Below are 18,017 nucleotides of genomic sequence, written 5' to 3'. Positions count from 1 at the left end.
ATTTTTGGAGACAAGCGTCCATGTTTCACAAATGTATGCCATCCAGATAAGGCATCAAAAACCTTTTTTACTAGGTTTTTTTCAATGGAGCAGTGTGAAAGCACCTGTAGTTGCAGCTATGCACACTACCAATTCCATACTCATAGTTCAGGAGCAAACTACATTCCCCCATACAGTGGAAGCATGGAGAACGAACATAGTCACCTTCTAACACGAAGTTGAAAAAAAAGGAATTTAGAGATCTGGAGGAAGCTGAGAGCAAAAGAAGGTACTTTTGTGTGTTAAGAATACATACCTGATTTTTTTTAAACCAGATTTTAGTGTCACTTTTAAGTCTGAAGCTTTCAATTAACGTCAGTAGTGGGCTCGCTGCGTAAACTATTATTACTACGCTCATAACTACATCGGCCACACCTTAAAAACCACACACTCACCTTTCCGAACTGCTCAAAATATTGTTTTACATCTTCGACAGTTGTATTCACAGAGAGGCCGCCCACGAAAATCTTCTTTGTCCTTGTCACCATCTGTAATAATTAAGAGTAATCAGGTGACATGACTGAAGCAAAGACTGACCAGGAGACTAGAGGCAGACAAGAACACAGGTGCTGTTCCTGCACATGACATAAGGGATTATTTTTTTTGTTGTTTCACCAGGAGGCTGCATAGTGCATTGAAAGGTATTATGCTGATGCTAGCAGTACAGTAAAGTACTGTATGGAGACTTTACAAAGGCATAGTTCACAAAAAAAAAAAAAAAAGTCTGACAAAAGCAATCAGAGCAATAAATAAAATGAGCCTTGGTTTGAGGGTCTCCCAGCTGCCCCTAATTACCCTGGCGCTAAGCTTCCTGGCTCTGACACCAAGATACCGTCTGTCAACAAACTACTTAAGGGAATTAACCCAATTCTGCCAGTGTTTGCAGGACCCAATTCTGATCCACCTGCTAGTTACTGGACTTAAGCCGATTGCTTTCCAATAGTTACATCTCCCTCCCATCTCCTCTCCCTGCTGCTTTAACTGCTTGGCAAGGCTACCTCTAATAGAATGCGTGCAGGAATATTTAGGCGGAAACATGTTTGCTCGCTTTCCAAACCCCACTTAAACTAGACTCAGGAAACGAAACCTGTAGCTCTCTAGCTGTACAGAAACTGCAAGCATGGTGAGTGGCAAGGCATGGTGGGACTTGTAGTCCTTCAACTACAATATGCCAGTTCCTGTCCTAGACTCCTTAAAAGAAAACTTACCTTGGGTTGAGCTCTGCGCGGAAATGCTACTTTAGGATCAATCTGAAATAAAAAAAAATATTACAAATATTTCCAATCTGTGGACAAATGTGAGAATAAAACTGAACTAAGAGTTCTACACAAAAATAACTACAACCTAAAAAACTGCTTAAAGACAAAATCATAAAAACTAGTGAGTAACGCAAAGATTTGCATGCCCAGTAACAATGCACAAAGAACAGGAGGTAGACCTGCAGAGTAATAACGCAGGCAACACAAAGATTGCTATACTGTGAGAAATCAAAAATACAAACTGGAACAAAACCTAGGATAGAAGTCCCAGAACTTGGCCTGAAACTTCAAGAGCGACACAAAAAAAACAGAACCACAACAGTCTACAATGTATTAAGTTCCTAGAAATCACAGATTTTGACTTGTGGAACCATGTTATGATTAACACACATTTATAAAAAAAAAAAGAAAAAGGGGGGGAAAAATACTAAATCAACAGCATACACAAGACCGTGCAAACAATATAAACTGCCATACGATTAACAAAAATGAAAAATAAGTGTCATGTACAAAGTGTTAAAAAAAGTGTGTTGTCTATGGCATTTGAAGACCACAGTTGTAATTTTTCTAGGGCAGATTTGAACGCAGAGGGGAAACATCTGATTGGTTGGTAAGGGCAAAATATATCACTTTCTATTCTGTTAGGTTTTATACTTCTAGCCTTATATGGCTCAAACTGTCATATAAGGAACATATAAGTGCTAAAATGTGATTGCTGAAAAAATGAAAAAAATAAGAAAAAAGAATGCAGCAAATTGACTAATGTAAATATAATCTAAAAATATTTTTTAAAAACTAAAATTTTTTAGAAACTTCACTTATGATAGAAAGGACAAGAATATATTTTTTACATAATGTGTATGATAAAATACACTGATTTATTACAATGTTTTCTAAATAAAAAATACTTATATGTTATATGCACCTCTATTTTATTGCGCTGGAGTGTTAATAATTACATTCTACAAATCAATGTGCTTAAGTTTAATCAGTATTGTACCAAAAGTAACTGAACTAAGAATGAAAATCAGGAACCATAAGGGATCATTAATGGAGTCAGATGAGCAATCACTTTTTCTAGTTCTGACGAGGCCCTTCTCTTAGGAACACATCTAGGACTGATCCTATGTCAATGTAGCTGCACAGTAATGATCTGAAAAGTTACCATGACAACTGTAAACACACACCAGAGGAGAACCACTCGTTTCACAATTTATTGCTCAAGAAAAGACATACAGGTATGTGGAAACCCAGTGAGGGCCACAGTGCCATGTGCATTGTTTAGGTGATCAAGTGTCTACATTCTACCTAAAACATTGTTATAGCACCTTAACTGTGTAGCATAATTGCTCCAACTTTAAAAATCCTTAAATACAAAAATATATATTTACAATAAAACAGAAGGACTACCTAACCAATCCTGAAACTAACTGCCACCAATCCTTGGCCGAAGCAGATTAAAACATTTGAATACATCATTACTATATGCACACATCAGTTTGTTTGAATAAACTATCATTCTTTCAAAATTCCAACATGTCTTTTGCCACAATAGACTCGATTCACAAAGTTTTAAAACAACAATACTGATCTTTACTTAAGCTACGTGACTAAATTTCCGCTCTCATTGAACGCAGCTAGTGACAGATGTCACTTTTTTGGGGGGAAAAAATCAGATTCTCATCTTGGTGTCTTAGCTTTAAAAATTGGACAAATACATATTTAAATATTTTCAGTTCACAAAGACCAGGATAAGGATCTTTAGTTTGAAAAAAGTGACAGTTATTTTCAGCTGCGTCCAGTGCCGTTTTAAAAAAGAAATCCCTGTAAGGCAGGCAGTTATTGCTCACTCAAACAACTACGGCCTGAAAAGTAGAGGCAAGGGAATGGTAACCCTTAACTAGTTCTTGGATGATCGGATATTTTTCTACGGGACATGAGGCCTCCTGGTATGACAGAAGTGATACAAGGGTCAGATTTGGCAGGGAGTATGCACACCTCAGCAGAGCAGACTTAAACCAGGGAATGTTTGTGCTCCTGGGCATCAAGGGAGAGAAATCAAAACAGGAGATAGAATATCCCAACAATACCCCCTTGTCATGACATTCCTTTGTGCTATTTCAGCAAAGGCCAGGAAGATGCTATTAACTGAGAAAACTGCAGCTCTGAGCAGGAGGGAATGCACCAATTTCACATCACTAAACAGAAGTCACTATTGTTACAGGTAAATGGCACAGACACCTGTAGCATTCAGTAGCCGAGGAAAAGGACAGACAGAGACAAACAGTAGAAGAATCCATTATAGAAAAAAAAAAACGTATTTTTAAGTCTTTATTCCCAAATGGGTACACTTACACAGACGTGTTGTTCACACAATGGCAGTAAGTTGCCAATGGCCAACTACAAGCTTTGTACATTAAGACTCAGCTAACACCCCATTGGCCTTTTTTTTTACCATAGCATGATGTAAAATCTCAGAATACAGCTTTCAATGGTCCATCTTTACAAAATCTCTGAAAGTTAGTATTTATATGACAGATCTACAGGTGACAGTAATAAGTCCACACTGAGAGGATTAATGGTGCCTGCTTTCACAATTTTCTGCAATGTTACTAAAAGCAAATAGGCTGTTCACTTTGCAAAAGAATTTTCCCCAGAGCCTAAGGCTAGGTTCACACCTATGCATTTTGCATTTGATATGTTTCTGCAGTGTGTTTTTTACACGTTTTCCTTCTTTTTTTTCTCTTGTTGCTAGGCAGATTAATATGCAAAACATCAAAAATGCTGAAAAAATGCATCAAAAATGCACTATATGCTTTCTTGCAGCATTTCCATTGAAGTCAATAAAATTAAAAACACAACTTTAAAAAAGTCCCTGACCCTTTCCAAAAAAAGCACAGGTGAAAACGCGGAGATGTGAACGTGTCTCATAGGAAATCATGTGATTGTAGTGCATTTCTGCGAAACGCTGCAAAAACGCTTAGGTGTGAACCTAGGGTAAGTGAAGCTCTGCTGACTTCCATCACCCAATCATGTGCAAGCAAAAATTATTTTTTATTTTAGTTTTCATAGCATGTGTTGGGATATCCTCTTGCAAAGTGAAATTTCACCACATTCACCAAGCTAAGGGGAAAATTCTCCTGCAATGTGCAATGTCACTTGCAAAGAGAACAGCCTATTTGCCTTTAGCAAATCAACCCCATAGTTACATAATAGATATGATTGGAAATTGTCACAAGTCCATCCAGTCCAACCTACAAGTTCTAAGAAAGTTTGTTCGGTTTTCTAATCATTAGTGGGTCAAATCGACATTTGTTTTCAACCACGGTGACAAGAAAATTCAATGGAGCAGGATGGAAAATTTTTCTCAAAGGAACACATTTCTAACAGTGTATATGGTTTTCATGCTCTTAAATCCCCTAATTCCAAAATCAAATGTTAAAAGCAAACAAAATCTTGATTTGAATGATCTGAGAATATTCGTACAAATTTTTCCCAAGAGTTTTCGTTCAAAATTCTACCCATCTATGGTCAGCTTAAGACTGGAGCAGCTGTGCATGTCAACCAATCAGCTTCTATCTTTCATTTTCAAAGCTTAACTGAACAAGCTGAAGTTAGGCTTGGTTCGCACTGGATGTGATTTAAAATGGCACGGTTTGTTTGCGATTTCACAGCGTTTTCTGAAGATTTCCCAAGGATTTCTTTTGATTTCCAATTCGATTTCTATTGTAGTCTATATGTGAAATTGCAAGAAACTGCAGAAAAAGTGATACAAGAACTACTTTTGATACGCGCTGCAGCAAATCGCGTATGTTAAGACACTCACATTCACTAGATCAGATTTCAGGTATGATTTCAATTCCCACATCGCACCTGAAATTGCGGCGGTGTGTACCAGGGCTTAGAAGCTGATTGGTTACTATGCACAGAAGCTCCAGATTCTGTCTGCATCAGTTTGACTAAATTCCCCCCATAATCTGTTTGTGCTTCTGTTTGAGTCTTCTATGAATATCCATACCCCTGTATATTGTGCTGTTTATCCATACCCCTGTATATTATCCATACCCCTGTATACTGTGCTCATTATCCATACCCCTATATATTATCCATACCCCTGTATATTATCCATACCCCTGTATACTGTGCTCATTATCCATACCCCTATATATTATCCATACCCCTATATATTATCCATACCCCTGTACACTGTGCTCTTTATCCATACCCCTGTACACTGTGCTCTTTATCCATACCCCTGTACACTGTGCTCATTATCCATACCCCTATATATTATCCATACCCCTGTACACTGTGCTCATTATCCATACCCCTGTATACTGTGCTCTTTATCCATACCCCTGTATACTGTTCTCATTATCCATGCCCCTATATATTATCCATACCCCTGTATACTGGGCTCATTATCCATACCCCTATATATTGTGCTCTTTATCCATACCCCTGAATATTGTGCTCATTATCCATACCCCTGTATACTGTGCTCTTTATCCATACCCCTGTATACTGTGCTCATTATCCATACCCCTGTATACTGTGCTTATTATCCATACCCCTGTATACTGTGCTCATTATACATATCCCTGTATACTGTGCTCATTATCCATACCCCTGTATACTGTGCTCATTATCCATACCCCTGTATACTGTGCTCTTTATCCATACCCCTATATATTATCCATACCCCTGTATACTGTGCTCATTATCCATACCCCTGTATACTGTGCTCATTATCCATACCCCTGTATATTGTGCTCTTTATCCATACCCCTGAATATTGTGCTCATTATCCATACCCCTGTATACTGTGCTCTTTATCCATACCCCTGTATACTGTGCTCATATCCATACCCCTGTATACTGTGCTCATATCCATACCCCTGTATACTGTGCTCATATCCATACCCCTGTATACTGTGCTTATTATCCATATCCCTGTATACTGTGCTCATTATCCATACCCCTGTATACTGTGCTCATTATCCATACCCCTGTATACTGTGCTCATTATCCATACCCCTGTATACTGTGCTCTTTATCCATACCCCTGTATACTGTGCTTATTATACATATCCCTGTATACTGTGCTCATTATCCATAACCCTTTATATTGTGCTCATTATCCATACCCCTGTATACTGTGCTCTTTATTCATACCCCTGTATACTGTGCTCATTATACATACCCCTGTATACTGTGCTCATTATCCATACCCCTGTATATTGTGCTCTTTATCCATACCCCTGTATATTGTGCTCTTTATCCATACCCCTGTATACTGTGCTCTTTATCCATACCCCTATATATTATCCATACCCCTGTATACTGTGCTCATTATCCATACCCCTGTATACTGTGCTCATTATCCATAACCCTGTATACTGTGCTCATTATCCATACCCCTGTATACTGTGCTCTTTATCCATACCCCTGAATATTGTGCTCTTTATCCATACCCCTGAATTGTTTGCTCCTTATCCATACCCCTGAATATTGTGCTCTTTATCTATACCCCTGTATGCTGTGCTCATTATCCATACCCCAAAATACTGTGCTCATTATCCATACCCCTGTATACTGTGCTCATTATTCATACCCCTGTATATTATCCATACCCCAAAATACTGTGCTCATTATCCATACCCCTGTATATTATCCATACCCCAAAATACTGTGCTCATTATCCATACCCCTGTATACTGTGCTCATTATCCATACCCCTGCATACTGTGCTTTTTATCCATACCCCTGTATACTGTGCTCATTATCCATACCCCTGAATATTGTGCTCTTTATCCATACCCCTGCATACTGTGCTCTTTATCCATACCCCTGTATATTGCGTTCATTATCCATACCCCTGAATTGTTTGCTCCTTATCCATATCCCTGAATATTGTGCTCTTTATCCATACTCCTGAATATTGTGCTCTTTATCCATACTCCTGAATATTGTGCTCTTTATCCATACCCCTGTATATTATCCATACCCCTGTATACTGTGCTCATTATCCATACCCCTGTATACTGTGCTCATTATCTATACCCCTGTATATTATCCATACCCCTGTATACTGTGCTCATTATCCATACCCCTGTATATTATCCATACCCCTGTACACTGTGCTCATTATCTATACCCCTGTATATTATCCATACCCCTGTACACTGTGCTCATTATCCATACCCCTGTATACTGTGCTCATTATCCATACCCCTGTATATTGTGCTCATTAGGATTTCACAAAGTTTTTTGAATGTGTCAACACTCCTAGCTGATACCACTATCTGGGGAAGGGAGTTTTCTACCCACACTTTTACTGCTCTAAGCGTAAAGAACCCTCTATTAGATTTCAAGTTATACCTCCAACTTCAAATTGTGGCCTTGGCAGGGACTTTAGGTTAAGCATCTTTTTGTCATCCACCATTGAATCATTTGTAGATAGCGGTCATAATAGTTACACAGTAGAAAAGGAAGTGATGCTGTACTTGTCCTATTGTTCTATTTGATACCAGTACTTACAGATTTTTCTGATACTTTTTAAAAATAATCTACCTTTATCAATGATCTGTTGATAGAACTGGCTACCAACTTTACTAAAAAAGAATATAACAGCACATGTAGTCTTTTAACTAAGAAAGCTTGTACAACTTAATCAACACTTTACTCTAGCAGCAAATTCGCCATTTGCGATCCAAACAATTTATTGACCAAGAAGTGTATATGAAACAATCGCTGAGAGCAACTCATGTTCATTTCAAACAAAGATCCCTCAAACTCCCTGAGATCTATTAACATAACCTTCTATCCTCTCCATCCACAGTTAAATTATAATGAAGACTCCACAGCGGATCCCTTCTGCTTTCAACTGTTCTTTGTATGAAACACACACTTGTCCCCTCCCAGGCAACAAAAGAAACTTCCCATCCGAGGAGCAGGGGACAGCAGCATGTGCAGCACTGCTCCCCTCCCCCTGTGTCTGCAGAGACACCGTCCCCAGAGCCCAGCAGCTCACACTGATAAACAAGAGCCCACCGACTGGGACGCGCTGCACTCAGCTCAACGCAAGCACTTTGCTTTTTAAAGGAAAATCAGTGCTGATCAGCTCACACTTACAATAAAAAAATGTGTGATTTTCCTATTCTCCTTTAGATTACTTTAGAGATCTAGGGTCACCTTACAAATTACAATCCGACCATACATTCTTTGTAAAATCAATTTGTAATATGAGCACCTACCTTATCTATAGCTGACCATACACTTTACAATCTGATTGTACAATCTCCTTTACATTTACCAAAAATAGGACAAACCTAAACAATCATTTCAATTAGTATTGGAATTAAAGTTGAAAAATGTGAACAGGCAGAACAGATATGCAATGGGGTTGATTTACTAAAACTGGAGAGTGCAGGTCTGCATAGAAACCAATCAGCTTCCAGGTTTTATTGTCAAAGCTTAATGAACAAACTGACGTTAGAAGCTGATTGGCTACCATGCATGGCTGCTCTAGATTTTGCACTCCAGTTTTACGCTAGGTTCACACCTAAGCCGTTTCTGAATTGCGTTTTTTGCACCTGCATTTTGTTTTTCTTTTAATTTTTTGTATTTTTCTTGTTGCTAGGCAGATTTTAAAACACAAAAGCTCATCAAAAATGCATCAAAAACGCACTACATGCTTTTCTGCAGCATTTCCATTGAAGTCTATAGAACCAAAAATTCAACTTTCCAAAAAATGCACCGGTTGAAAATGCAGAGATGTGAACATGACCCATTGGAAATCATGTTAAATGGACTGTACTGCGTTTCTGCAAACCGCTGCGCAAAATGCTTAGGTGTGAACCCAGGGTAAGTAAATCAAACCCACTGTCTCTTCTGCAATACAAAAAAAATTCACCTGCTTGTGTGCAATCTCCTGCAGATTGTAAACTGGACTACGCATGCGCAGCTCGTTTTACATTTCCAGCACTGTCCTAGTGTGCTTGGATGAGTGACATCCACGCATGCGTGTGAGTGACATCATCCTGCACCAGCACCCAGAAAAGGGCGGGAAAAGGATGCCCCTGCTGGCAGGGAACCTTACTGGCATCGGACCGTTGGGACATAGGTCAGTATTTTTTACTTTTCGTTCCATTTTAAATCAAACACTACACTGTTTATGGTAGATCTAAGGGAGATTATACAATGTATGGTCAATCTACCCAATCAATCTGTATCCAACCAGGCAGGCCCTTGCAGTTTTTGGTAGATCTAAAGCAGATGGTACAGATTGTAACCTGTGATTTACAGATTAGTGCTACAGGTTCTTTAAATATCAAAATAAATAACAAAACGTGTGAACTGGTAAAGCGATCATGTGATTCTGTAAAGTGCTTAAGTGATTGATTGGCAGATGAGAAGGAACACTTGCTGCAAAAAGGTCACATCACCTGTACATGAAGTGTAACACACAGATAGGTATTACATACTCATGTACACAATATTCTTTCTCACCATGAGGATACTGTAAAGCCTCAAGGGAATAGGACTAAGCCTGATGACAACCCGACGAAAGCTAATCCTGACACCTGAAAATGTTTTGCACAAACTGGCCTCCCAGTTTTGAAACAAACTGGATTTGACATAAACGTTGACAGTTTAATGTAGTTATTTGTAACACTGACAGTTGTTTACCTTAAGACAGATGTTGTCTCTATTTGTAATATCAATCAGGAGGTCTAAACCTTGGCTTCCAAGAAAAAAATCCTGTAACATGTAATTTCCTTCATTTTCTTCCTGACACTCATTCAACCCTTACAAGGACTGACTTATTAAACAAAAGCAAAGGACACACTGAGCTGTTACCCCAAGCAACCAATCAGAAGCTAGCAAAATGACAGCTGAAGAATGACAGGATGCTATAGGAGTCACCTCCTCTTTCTTTTGCTCTTTTATTATATTAGGAGTCATCACTTTATATAATACTTGTACTATCACTGGTGAATAAAAGCCCTGCTCTATTGGCTAAATCAAAGTGGTTTTATTTTAAAAAAAAACAACATACAAACCTACCTGTGTAGTACTTGTATGTGATTATCAGTTAACTTATCTGTTTGCTATATTTTGTTTATATGTCTTAATTCAACTTACTCATGAAATTAAACAATAAGCCCCTAACAAGGTAAGCCCTGATCAATGTTTTCAGCAGTAACAATTTGCACACAATATATGAGCTTCATTTGCCATACTGGAATCACCAAATCCAACCATATAAAACGATGCAAAAAAATATGCGCATTTACTATTCAGACCTTTTGATGACCCACTTATTTAAAGGCAAACTGATTTTAGGCTGTCCAGAAGGCAAGCGCTAAGTATCATGGGCAATGTAGTTTACAAATGCAAGAATGGTGATATCTGTCTCCAAAGGATATGAATATACCAGTGAACCCAACACATTGCTGAATAAATAATTAATTCAACCATAAATGAGGTATTCTCATGGAGAGTTCAATGGTGTAACAAAAAGTTATGTCTCTTGTCTATACCTGTTGCTGATCTAGATTTTCTTATGTTTTATATAAAACAGAACGCACAGATACTAATCGGCAAAAATATCACAAACTACCAGAAGTCACTTTTAATAAACAAATAATTTTGTGTCATTTAAAAAAAAAAAAAAAATCATAAGGCAAACACACAAACATACAAATCTTAGGAGGAAAAATGATAGAATAAATAACTAAAAAGCTAACAGACATTAATGGATATGTGACAAAAAAAGCATTTGTACAAACTGACGACCTTCTAACATCTGGTCTCCAGTAATCAACACAGCAGTCTATCTAGATTCTGTTTAGTAAACTAAAGTGTGGCATCACTAATGGGAATGACAAAACCTATACAACACAGTATCATACCTGCTTTCCCCCACATGCTGTCTAAATTGCTTGCCTGCTAAATAAAAAAGATACTTTACTTTTCAAACACATCACCAGCAAGTCGGCATTATCTACAGCAGTTGACATCACAGGGCCTCTAACGCTGTAGTTCACCTCTAACACTTGCACTGCGTGCGCTTTAAGTAAACTTTGTTTAAAAAGATCAAACTCTTCTTTTTGCACATGCCCCTGCGATTTTTCGCCAAACAATGGGATGGCCTCTTTTTTTTTTTTTTTTTTTCGGTAGTTAACCCTAACTTCAATATTTTAATAATTAATCATTTAACAATTGACTGCGTTGAATAGCGTGACAATCCAATAAAACGTACAACTGACCCATTTTAGGTTGCACTTTAAAAACAAAATCTTATCCTTCACATGCAGCAGCTAACAGATTCTTGCTGATCAGTGAAAAGATGAGTTTCATACCGTCTTGGAGTCAAGTTCGTGCCTCGATTGTGCCAAAACTTTATCCACCCCGGCCTGGTCCATGAATGTGACAAACCCAAATCCCCTGGTGAAGAGAAAACAAATGAAATAAGACTGCTGATCTAATGCGCAATTAAAATGCATTGTAACGTAAGCGGTATCAAACCTCACCTGGATCTTTTGGTCAATGGATCTCTCATAACAAGACACTCCTTCACGTCTCCGAATTGACTGAAATACTCCCGCAGGCCCTCTAGAAATATAAGAAGCAGCCTATCACAACCAAGCGTGGTAGACAGATCCCAGAATGCAATAGAAAATCCAATCCCTTCATGTCCAAGCGGGAGGAAAGGGAGAGAGAAAGAGACGGATGGAGGATGCACAGATGAAGGAGGAGGACAGCAAAGGGTGGAGAGCGTAATGGGGAAATGGAGTACGATGCTTCTGTAATACAATCATTGCGCTCACCTTGTGTAGTCTGCCAGCTCAGTCCCCCGATGAACATTTTACTGCAAAGCCAAGAAAATAGGAAAAAAATGAGCAAAGGCAAACAAAAGCCACGTGCTCTTTTATATAAACATACAGTAGAAATATATATATATATATATATATATATATATATATATATATATAGATAGTTACACTGGAAGGTCATCAAATAAGCGACTGATATGTAGTTGTAGCAAGGAACTTCAATAGCTTGTCTATGCCATAGGCTTATTACGGCCTTCATCAAATTCAATACCAATTTTCCAAGATATATAGAAAATAGATCTACCATGTGTATATCAAATGTCAAGGCAATTTATATTTCTAAGATATATGCCATTTCAGTCCACTGTCACTGCAATGTCATCCAACTAATGTGGAAGGTGAATTCAGCAAAGACACTTTAAATGAAGGCAAAACTCTGAAAGATGTGTAAGGGTCATCATCTACAGCAGGGTTTCTCAACCAGGGTTCCTCTATAGGTCGCTAGGGGTTCCTTGAGCAATCAGCAGTTTCTGCCTCTCAGATAAGTCCCCACTGACACCATTGATCTTTTTAGCAATCTGTAAGGGGGGTATTCTTCCCAATGACCACAAGTATAAGGAGCATTCTTCCCGCTGACCATAACACTAATGTATCATGAGTTGTAGATATAGTCATTTTTAGTAGGGGTTCCCTGAGATAGGAAAGTTATGTCAAGGGTTCCTCTGCATTGAAAAAGGTTGAGAAAGGCTGATCTACAATCTCTGTACAATCAACTTTAGATTTCCCAACACTATGCGATATGAGGACCAATCTCATCTATCCAGTCAATTTGTGACCAATCAGGCAGGCTCTTACGCTACATAGTTGTTGGTAGATCTACAGATTACAATGTGTGGGGTGAGATTAAAGATTTTTTTTTTTAAATTGTCACCCCCATCCAACTCATGCATTTTTCTACGTAAAAGTATTGATATTAAAAGCGAGGGCTGAGATGATTACGACAGGCAACCAGATGTGTGTTATATGATGAACCCAATCATCTAATACAAGTACAGCACCAGAAAAAGCAGGAAAATAATGGATAATAATATATTGTTGTCACTGAGCCACCAAGTAACTTAATAAGAGCCCCACACCATCATATATATATAAATACTAATCATACACTACATAATCTAATTGTACAATCTCCTTTAGATCTACCATCAGCTGTATAGTTCAGGATCCTACGTGATTGGATACTAACAAAATGGATTGTTTTAGGTTTGTCCTCCGATGAAATAGTTTTGGTAACTTTGTAAAAAAATTGTAGAGAGCCTGCATAGTGAATGGCCAGCCTAACTTGGATATTAAGCTCACAATCTGATTGTATGGTGTCCTTCATACCTACCAACAACTATAAAGTACAAGGTCTAACCTGATTGGATACTAACTGAATGAATTATTTTAGGTTTGTCCTCTGATTATATAGTTTTGGAACCTCTAAAGAAAATGGTACCCAGCTTGTATAGTGAATGGCCAGCCTAACTTGGATCCTAAACTCATAATCTGATTGTATAATGTTCTTTAGACCTACCAACAACTATGAAGTACAAGATCCTACCTGACTGGATAACTAAATTCATTATTTCAAGTTTGTCCTTCAATTATATAGTTTTGGAACCTCTAAAGAAAATGGTATAGAGCTTGTATGGTGAATGGCCAACCTAACTCAGCAATTAAGCTCATAATCAGACTGTATGGTGTCCTTCATACCTACCAACAACTATAAAGTAGAAGATCCTACCTGATTGGATAATAAATGTATGAATTATTTTTGATTTGTCCTCCAATTATATAGTTTTGGAACCTCTAAAGAAAATTGTACAGAGCTTTTATAGTGAATGGCCAGCCTAACTTGGATATTAAGCTCATAATCTGACTGTATGGTGTCCTTCATAGCTACCAACATCTCTGAAGTACAAGATCCTACCTGTCTGGATACTAACTGAATGAATTATTTTAGGATTGTCCTCCAATTATATAGTTTTGGGACCCCTAAAGAAAATTGTACAGAGCTTGTACAGTGAATGGCCAGCCTAACTCAGCATTTAAGCTCATAATCTAACTGTATGGTGTCCTTCAAACCTACCAACATCTATGAAGTACAAGGTCTAACCTGATTGGATACTAACTGTATGAATTATTTTAGGTTTGTCCTCCAATTATATAGTTGTGGAACCTCTAAAGAAAATTGCACATGGCTTGTATAGTGAATGGCCAGCCTAACTTGGATCTTAAGCTCACAAGCTAATCGTACGATGTTCTTTAGACCCACCTTTAGACCTACATCCTTTAGACCTACCTTCTTTAGACCTACCACCTTTCAACCTACCACATTTCGACCTACCTCCTTTAGATCTACCTCCTTTAGACCTACCACCTTTAGACCTACCAACAACTATGCAGTACAAAAGCCTGCCTAATTGCTTATAAACTGATTGGATGGTTGAGGTAGGTCCTTCTATGAAATCGATTTGGTAATTGTACAGCCAGATTGTAACCCTTGATTGTGAGGTGTGGGGATAAGGTGTATGGGACCATTAGGGGTGCAGAAAGTTTGGAGTTGAGGTGATCCCCATGATTTATTAGAGATGGCAGATTTGGTGATGACTGTGATCCCTGGTTGAGGCTCCATAGTGGAGATCCTATCATGTGTAGGACTGTTATTTCCAGCACATGGAATCTAAAATCTCAGATTGGTGTGGTTGGACACCGAGCTCATTTAATCAGACCCTGATCCAGCCACGGCAAAGGAGGATCCGGTAAGAAGGGGGCCCCCGCCCCCTCAGAAAGTGGTCCAGGGGACACGATGGTGACAAAGGCACAGTGTCTTCTCGCGATCGGTCAGGTAAAGTTCACCATGGGGGGACTCCAGTGACCTGGAACTCTCCATCCCTCCCCTCCTCCCACCACCGACCCCCGGGCTCCCAGTGTGCACCTACACACGGCCAGGCCCCCCTTTAAACTTGCACGGAGGCTGTGCTCAGGTACCTCCCCATCTGATGCCCTTGTGAAGCCCACCCTGACATAAAAGAACATGGAGGGAAGGCGGCACATGGCCGGCGAGGGAAGCGGGGCGCCTTACCAAGGATCGTGCGCAGAGTCCGGGGGCGACAGTCCGGGCTGGGGCGCTTCTGTCTCCATTCGGTCTCTGGCGGCTCCTGAGAACGGAGGCAGCTCCCGGGACAAGAGGATGGAAGGGGGTGTGTTCTCCCCGCCTACTCCCACCGTGCCCCGCCTACCCAGTGATCATCCGAAGACCTCACCGCGCCGAAGCTCCACCTCCCCGCTCCGCCCCTTGCCCTGGAACCCGCCCTGACACCTGCCCCCACTCCCCCCCCTACTGAGCCAGCTTGCCACTGACTGTCCCTAAAGCCACTGGAAATGCGGTGGGGGTGGGGAGGACATTCCACCCGGACCTGCATATAAAGCAATTACTGGGAATCAGAACGGCTATAAAAAGGATAACCTTCTCACCATGATGAGCGATCATCTACATAGGAAATCACGGACAGAGGAGGGAGGCAGACACATGACATCACCTATTGATGGGAAGAAACTGAGGGCAAAGTAATGGCAAGGAAATGGGGAGAGAGCTGGATAAGATCAGGATGGTGGACAGCACTCTGCACTGGAGGGGGGGGGGGGGGGGATGATGACCATTGGGGGATTCACTACACTCAGTGGGGGGGATTTACTAAATCTGGAGCAGCTGTGCATGGCAACCAATCAGCTTCAAGCTTCAGATTGTTTACTTAAGCTTTGACAATGAAAGCTAGAAGCCGATTGGTTGCCATGCACAGCTACTCTGGATTCTGCCTGCTTCAGTCTTAGGACCGGTTCACACTATAGAAACGCAGTCCGGATGCGTTTCTGCATGCACGTTTTTGAAGCTTTTTTGGTGCGTTCTGGTGCATTTTTGATACGTTCCAGTGCGTTTTTTATATATTCCATTTCATTTTTTCCCTCTTTTTTTAAATTTAAATAGGGATGTGCGTTCCGGTGTGTTTTCGATGCATTACAGTTCTGTGCAGAAAAAATGCAGCATGTTTTACTTTTTTTCTGCAACCGGAACGCACTGGAACTGCAAGCACTGATGTGAACTATGACATTGACAACCATATCAATGTCCGTTACATCCGTTATGGATGCAGAAAAAAAGCAACTGAAACGCATGTAGTGTGAATTGGCCCTTAAAGCAGAACTTTAAGAAATAAGGCAAACAGGCCGGATTTTTAATGCAGAGGAGACATACTGGAGGTGAGTTTCCAAAGGCAGATAGACTGTTCACTTTGGAAGGGAAGTCCCTCTCTGCAAGGGAATTTTCCCCAGAGTTTAGTGAATGAGCTGAAGCTCTGCTGACTTCCATCATCCAATCATATGATATATCAAGTGAAAATGTTTTTGTTTATTGATGTGATTGGGTATTTTTACAAAGTGAATTTCCACTATATTTACTAAGCTCTGCGGAAGATTCTCTTGCAAAGTGAAACTTCCCTTGTACCTTGTCTCATCTGCATTAAAAATCCTGCCTGTTCGCCTTTTTTTTAAAGACTTGAGCAGGCAGAATCTAGTGTAGCTGTGCATGGCAATCAATCAGCTTCTAGCTTTCATCGTCAAAGCTTAACTAAACAATCTGAAGCTAGAAGCTGATTGGTTGCTATGCACAGCTACTCCAGATTTAGTAAATCCCCCCCCACTGAGTGTACTGATGTAGTGAATCCCCCATTGGTCATCATCTCCTGCCCCACACACACTTCTATAGTGCAGAGTGCATAGTATGCAAGCAAAAATGTTTGTTTATTGATGTGATTGGGTATTTTATCCAAAGTGAATTTCCACAACGTTTACTAAGCTCGGTGCGATTTGTCAGTTTTGCAGAGCATTTTTCTGACTTCCAATATCCAATTTTGTATGGTAACTTTGCCTGCGATCTCAAAACGCTCTGAAAAACTGACACATCACACCACGCTTGTTCAGATGCCTTTCATTTTCAATGGCACCAAAAAACGCAGTGAGATTCTGCTGCGAATGTTACACGTCACGTAAACCACATCGCGCAAAGCTTGTTTTCCCAAAAGAAGCTCCTGATCCTGCAATTTATCATAGGACAATCTCGGCAGAATCGCACTTGTGTTTAGGTGTCATTGAAATGAATGGCACCTGAACAAGCGTGGTGCGATTTGTCAGTTTTGCAGAGCATTTTTCTGACTTCCACCATCCAATCATATGCAAGCGAAAATGTTTTTGTTTTTTGATGTGATTAGGTATTTTTTCCAAAATGAATTTCCACTACGATTCCTAAGCTCTGGGAAAGATTCTCTTGCAAAGTGCAACTTCCCTTCCCATTCATTTTGTATGGCAATTCTGCTCCCAATCCCAAAATGCTCTGCAAAACTGACAAATCGCACTATTCTTGTTCAGGTGCCATTCATTTTTAATGGCACCTAAAACGCAGTGAGATTCTGCTGCGATTGTTGCATGATAAATTGCGCTGAAGTTATGCAAACCGCATTGCGCAAAGCTTGTCTTCCCAAAAGAAGCTCCTGCGATTTCTTGCATGACAATCAGAGCAGAATCGCACCTGCATTTAGGTGCTATTAAAATGAATGGCACCTGAACAAGCATGCTGCATTTTTGCGTAGCATTTTGGGATCAGAGGCAGAATTGCGGCGATTCTGTTCGCAATACAAAATGCCTAGAAGTGATTGGAGCCTTAGTAAATCAACCCCACTATGTCTCCTCTGCATTAGGCTATATGCACACTGTATGTATTTAGACAGCTTTTCTCCTTACAGGAGAAAATCAACACAAAATGCAGCAAAAGCCATGTTTT

The 18,017-nt window shown here is 39.7% G+C and overlaps 1 protein-coding gene across 5 annotated transcripts in view; it reads right to left on the bottom strand.

The window, feature by feature from the left end:
• The window catches only part of MSI1 (musashi RNA binding protein 1), a 42,055-nt gene extending 26,652 nt beyond the window's left edge, over window positions 1–15,403 (bottom strand). For 4 of the 5 annotated variants that reach the window (XM_089653296.1, XM_089653297.1, XM_089653298.1 and 1 more), the window contains exons 1-6: window positions 15,267–15,403; window positions 12,134–12,174; window positions 11,837–11,918; window positions 11,666–11,750; window positions 1,248–1,289; window positions 435–527 (exon numbers count right to left, since the gene is read on the bottom strand). In XM_089653296.1, coding sequence (XP_089509422.1) covers window positions 435–527; window positions 1,248–1,289; window positions 11,666–11,750; window positions 11,837–11,918; window positions 12,134–12,174; window positions 15,267–15,325 — 402 coding nt within the window. In that variant the 5' untranslated portion in view covers window positions 15,326–15,403. Of the gene's footprint in view, window positions 1–434; window positions 528–1,247; window positions 1,290–11,215; window positions 11,250–11,665; window positions 11,751–11,836; window positions 11,919–12,133; window positions 12,175–15,266 lie in introns of those variants that run through there. The other variant, XM_089653300.1, reaches the window with a different exon arrangement.
• Window positions 15,404–18,017: the final 2,614 nt, after the last annotated feature.

Source organism: Staurois parvus, unplaced genomic scaffold (genome assembly GCF_062004578.1).
Source record: "Staurois parvus isolate SC_StPar_1 unplaced genomic scaffold, SC_StPar_1.0 ptg000704l, whole genome shotgun sequence".
Taxonomy (NCBI): Eukaryota; Metazoa; Chordata; class Amphibia; order Anura; family Ranidae; genus Staurois; species Staurois parvus.
The sequence above is the reverse complement of the archived record's forward strand: the minus strand, read 5'-3'. Positions and strand labels throughout refer to the sequence as shown.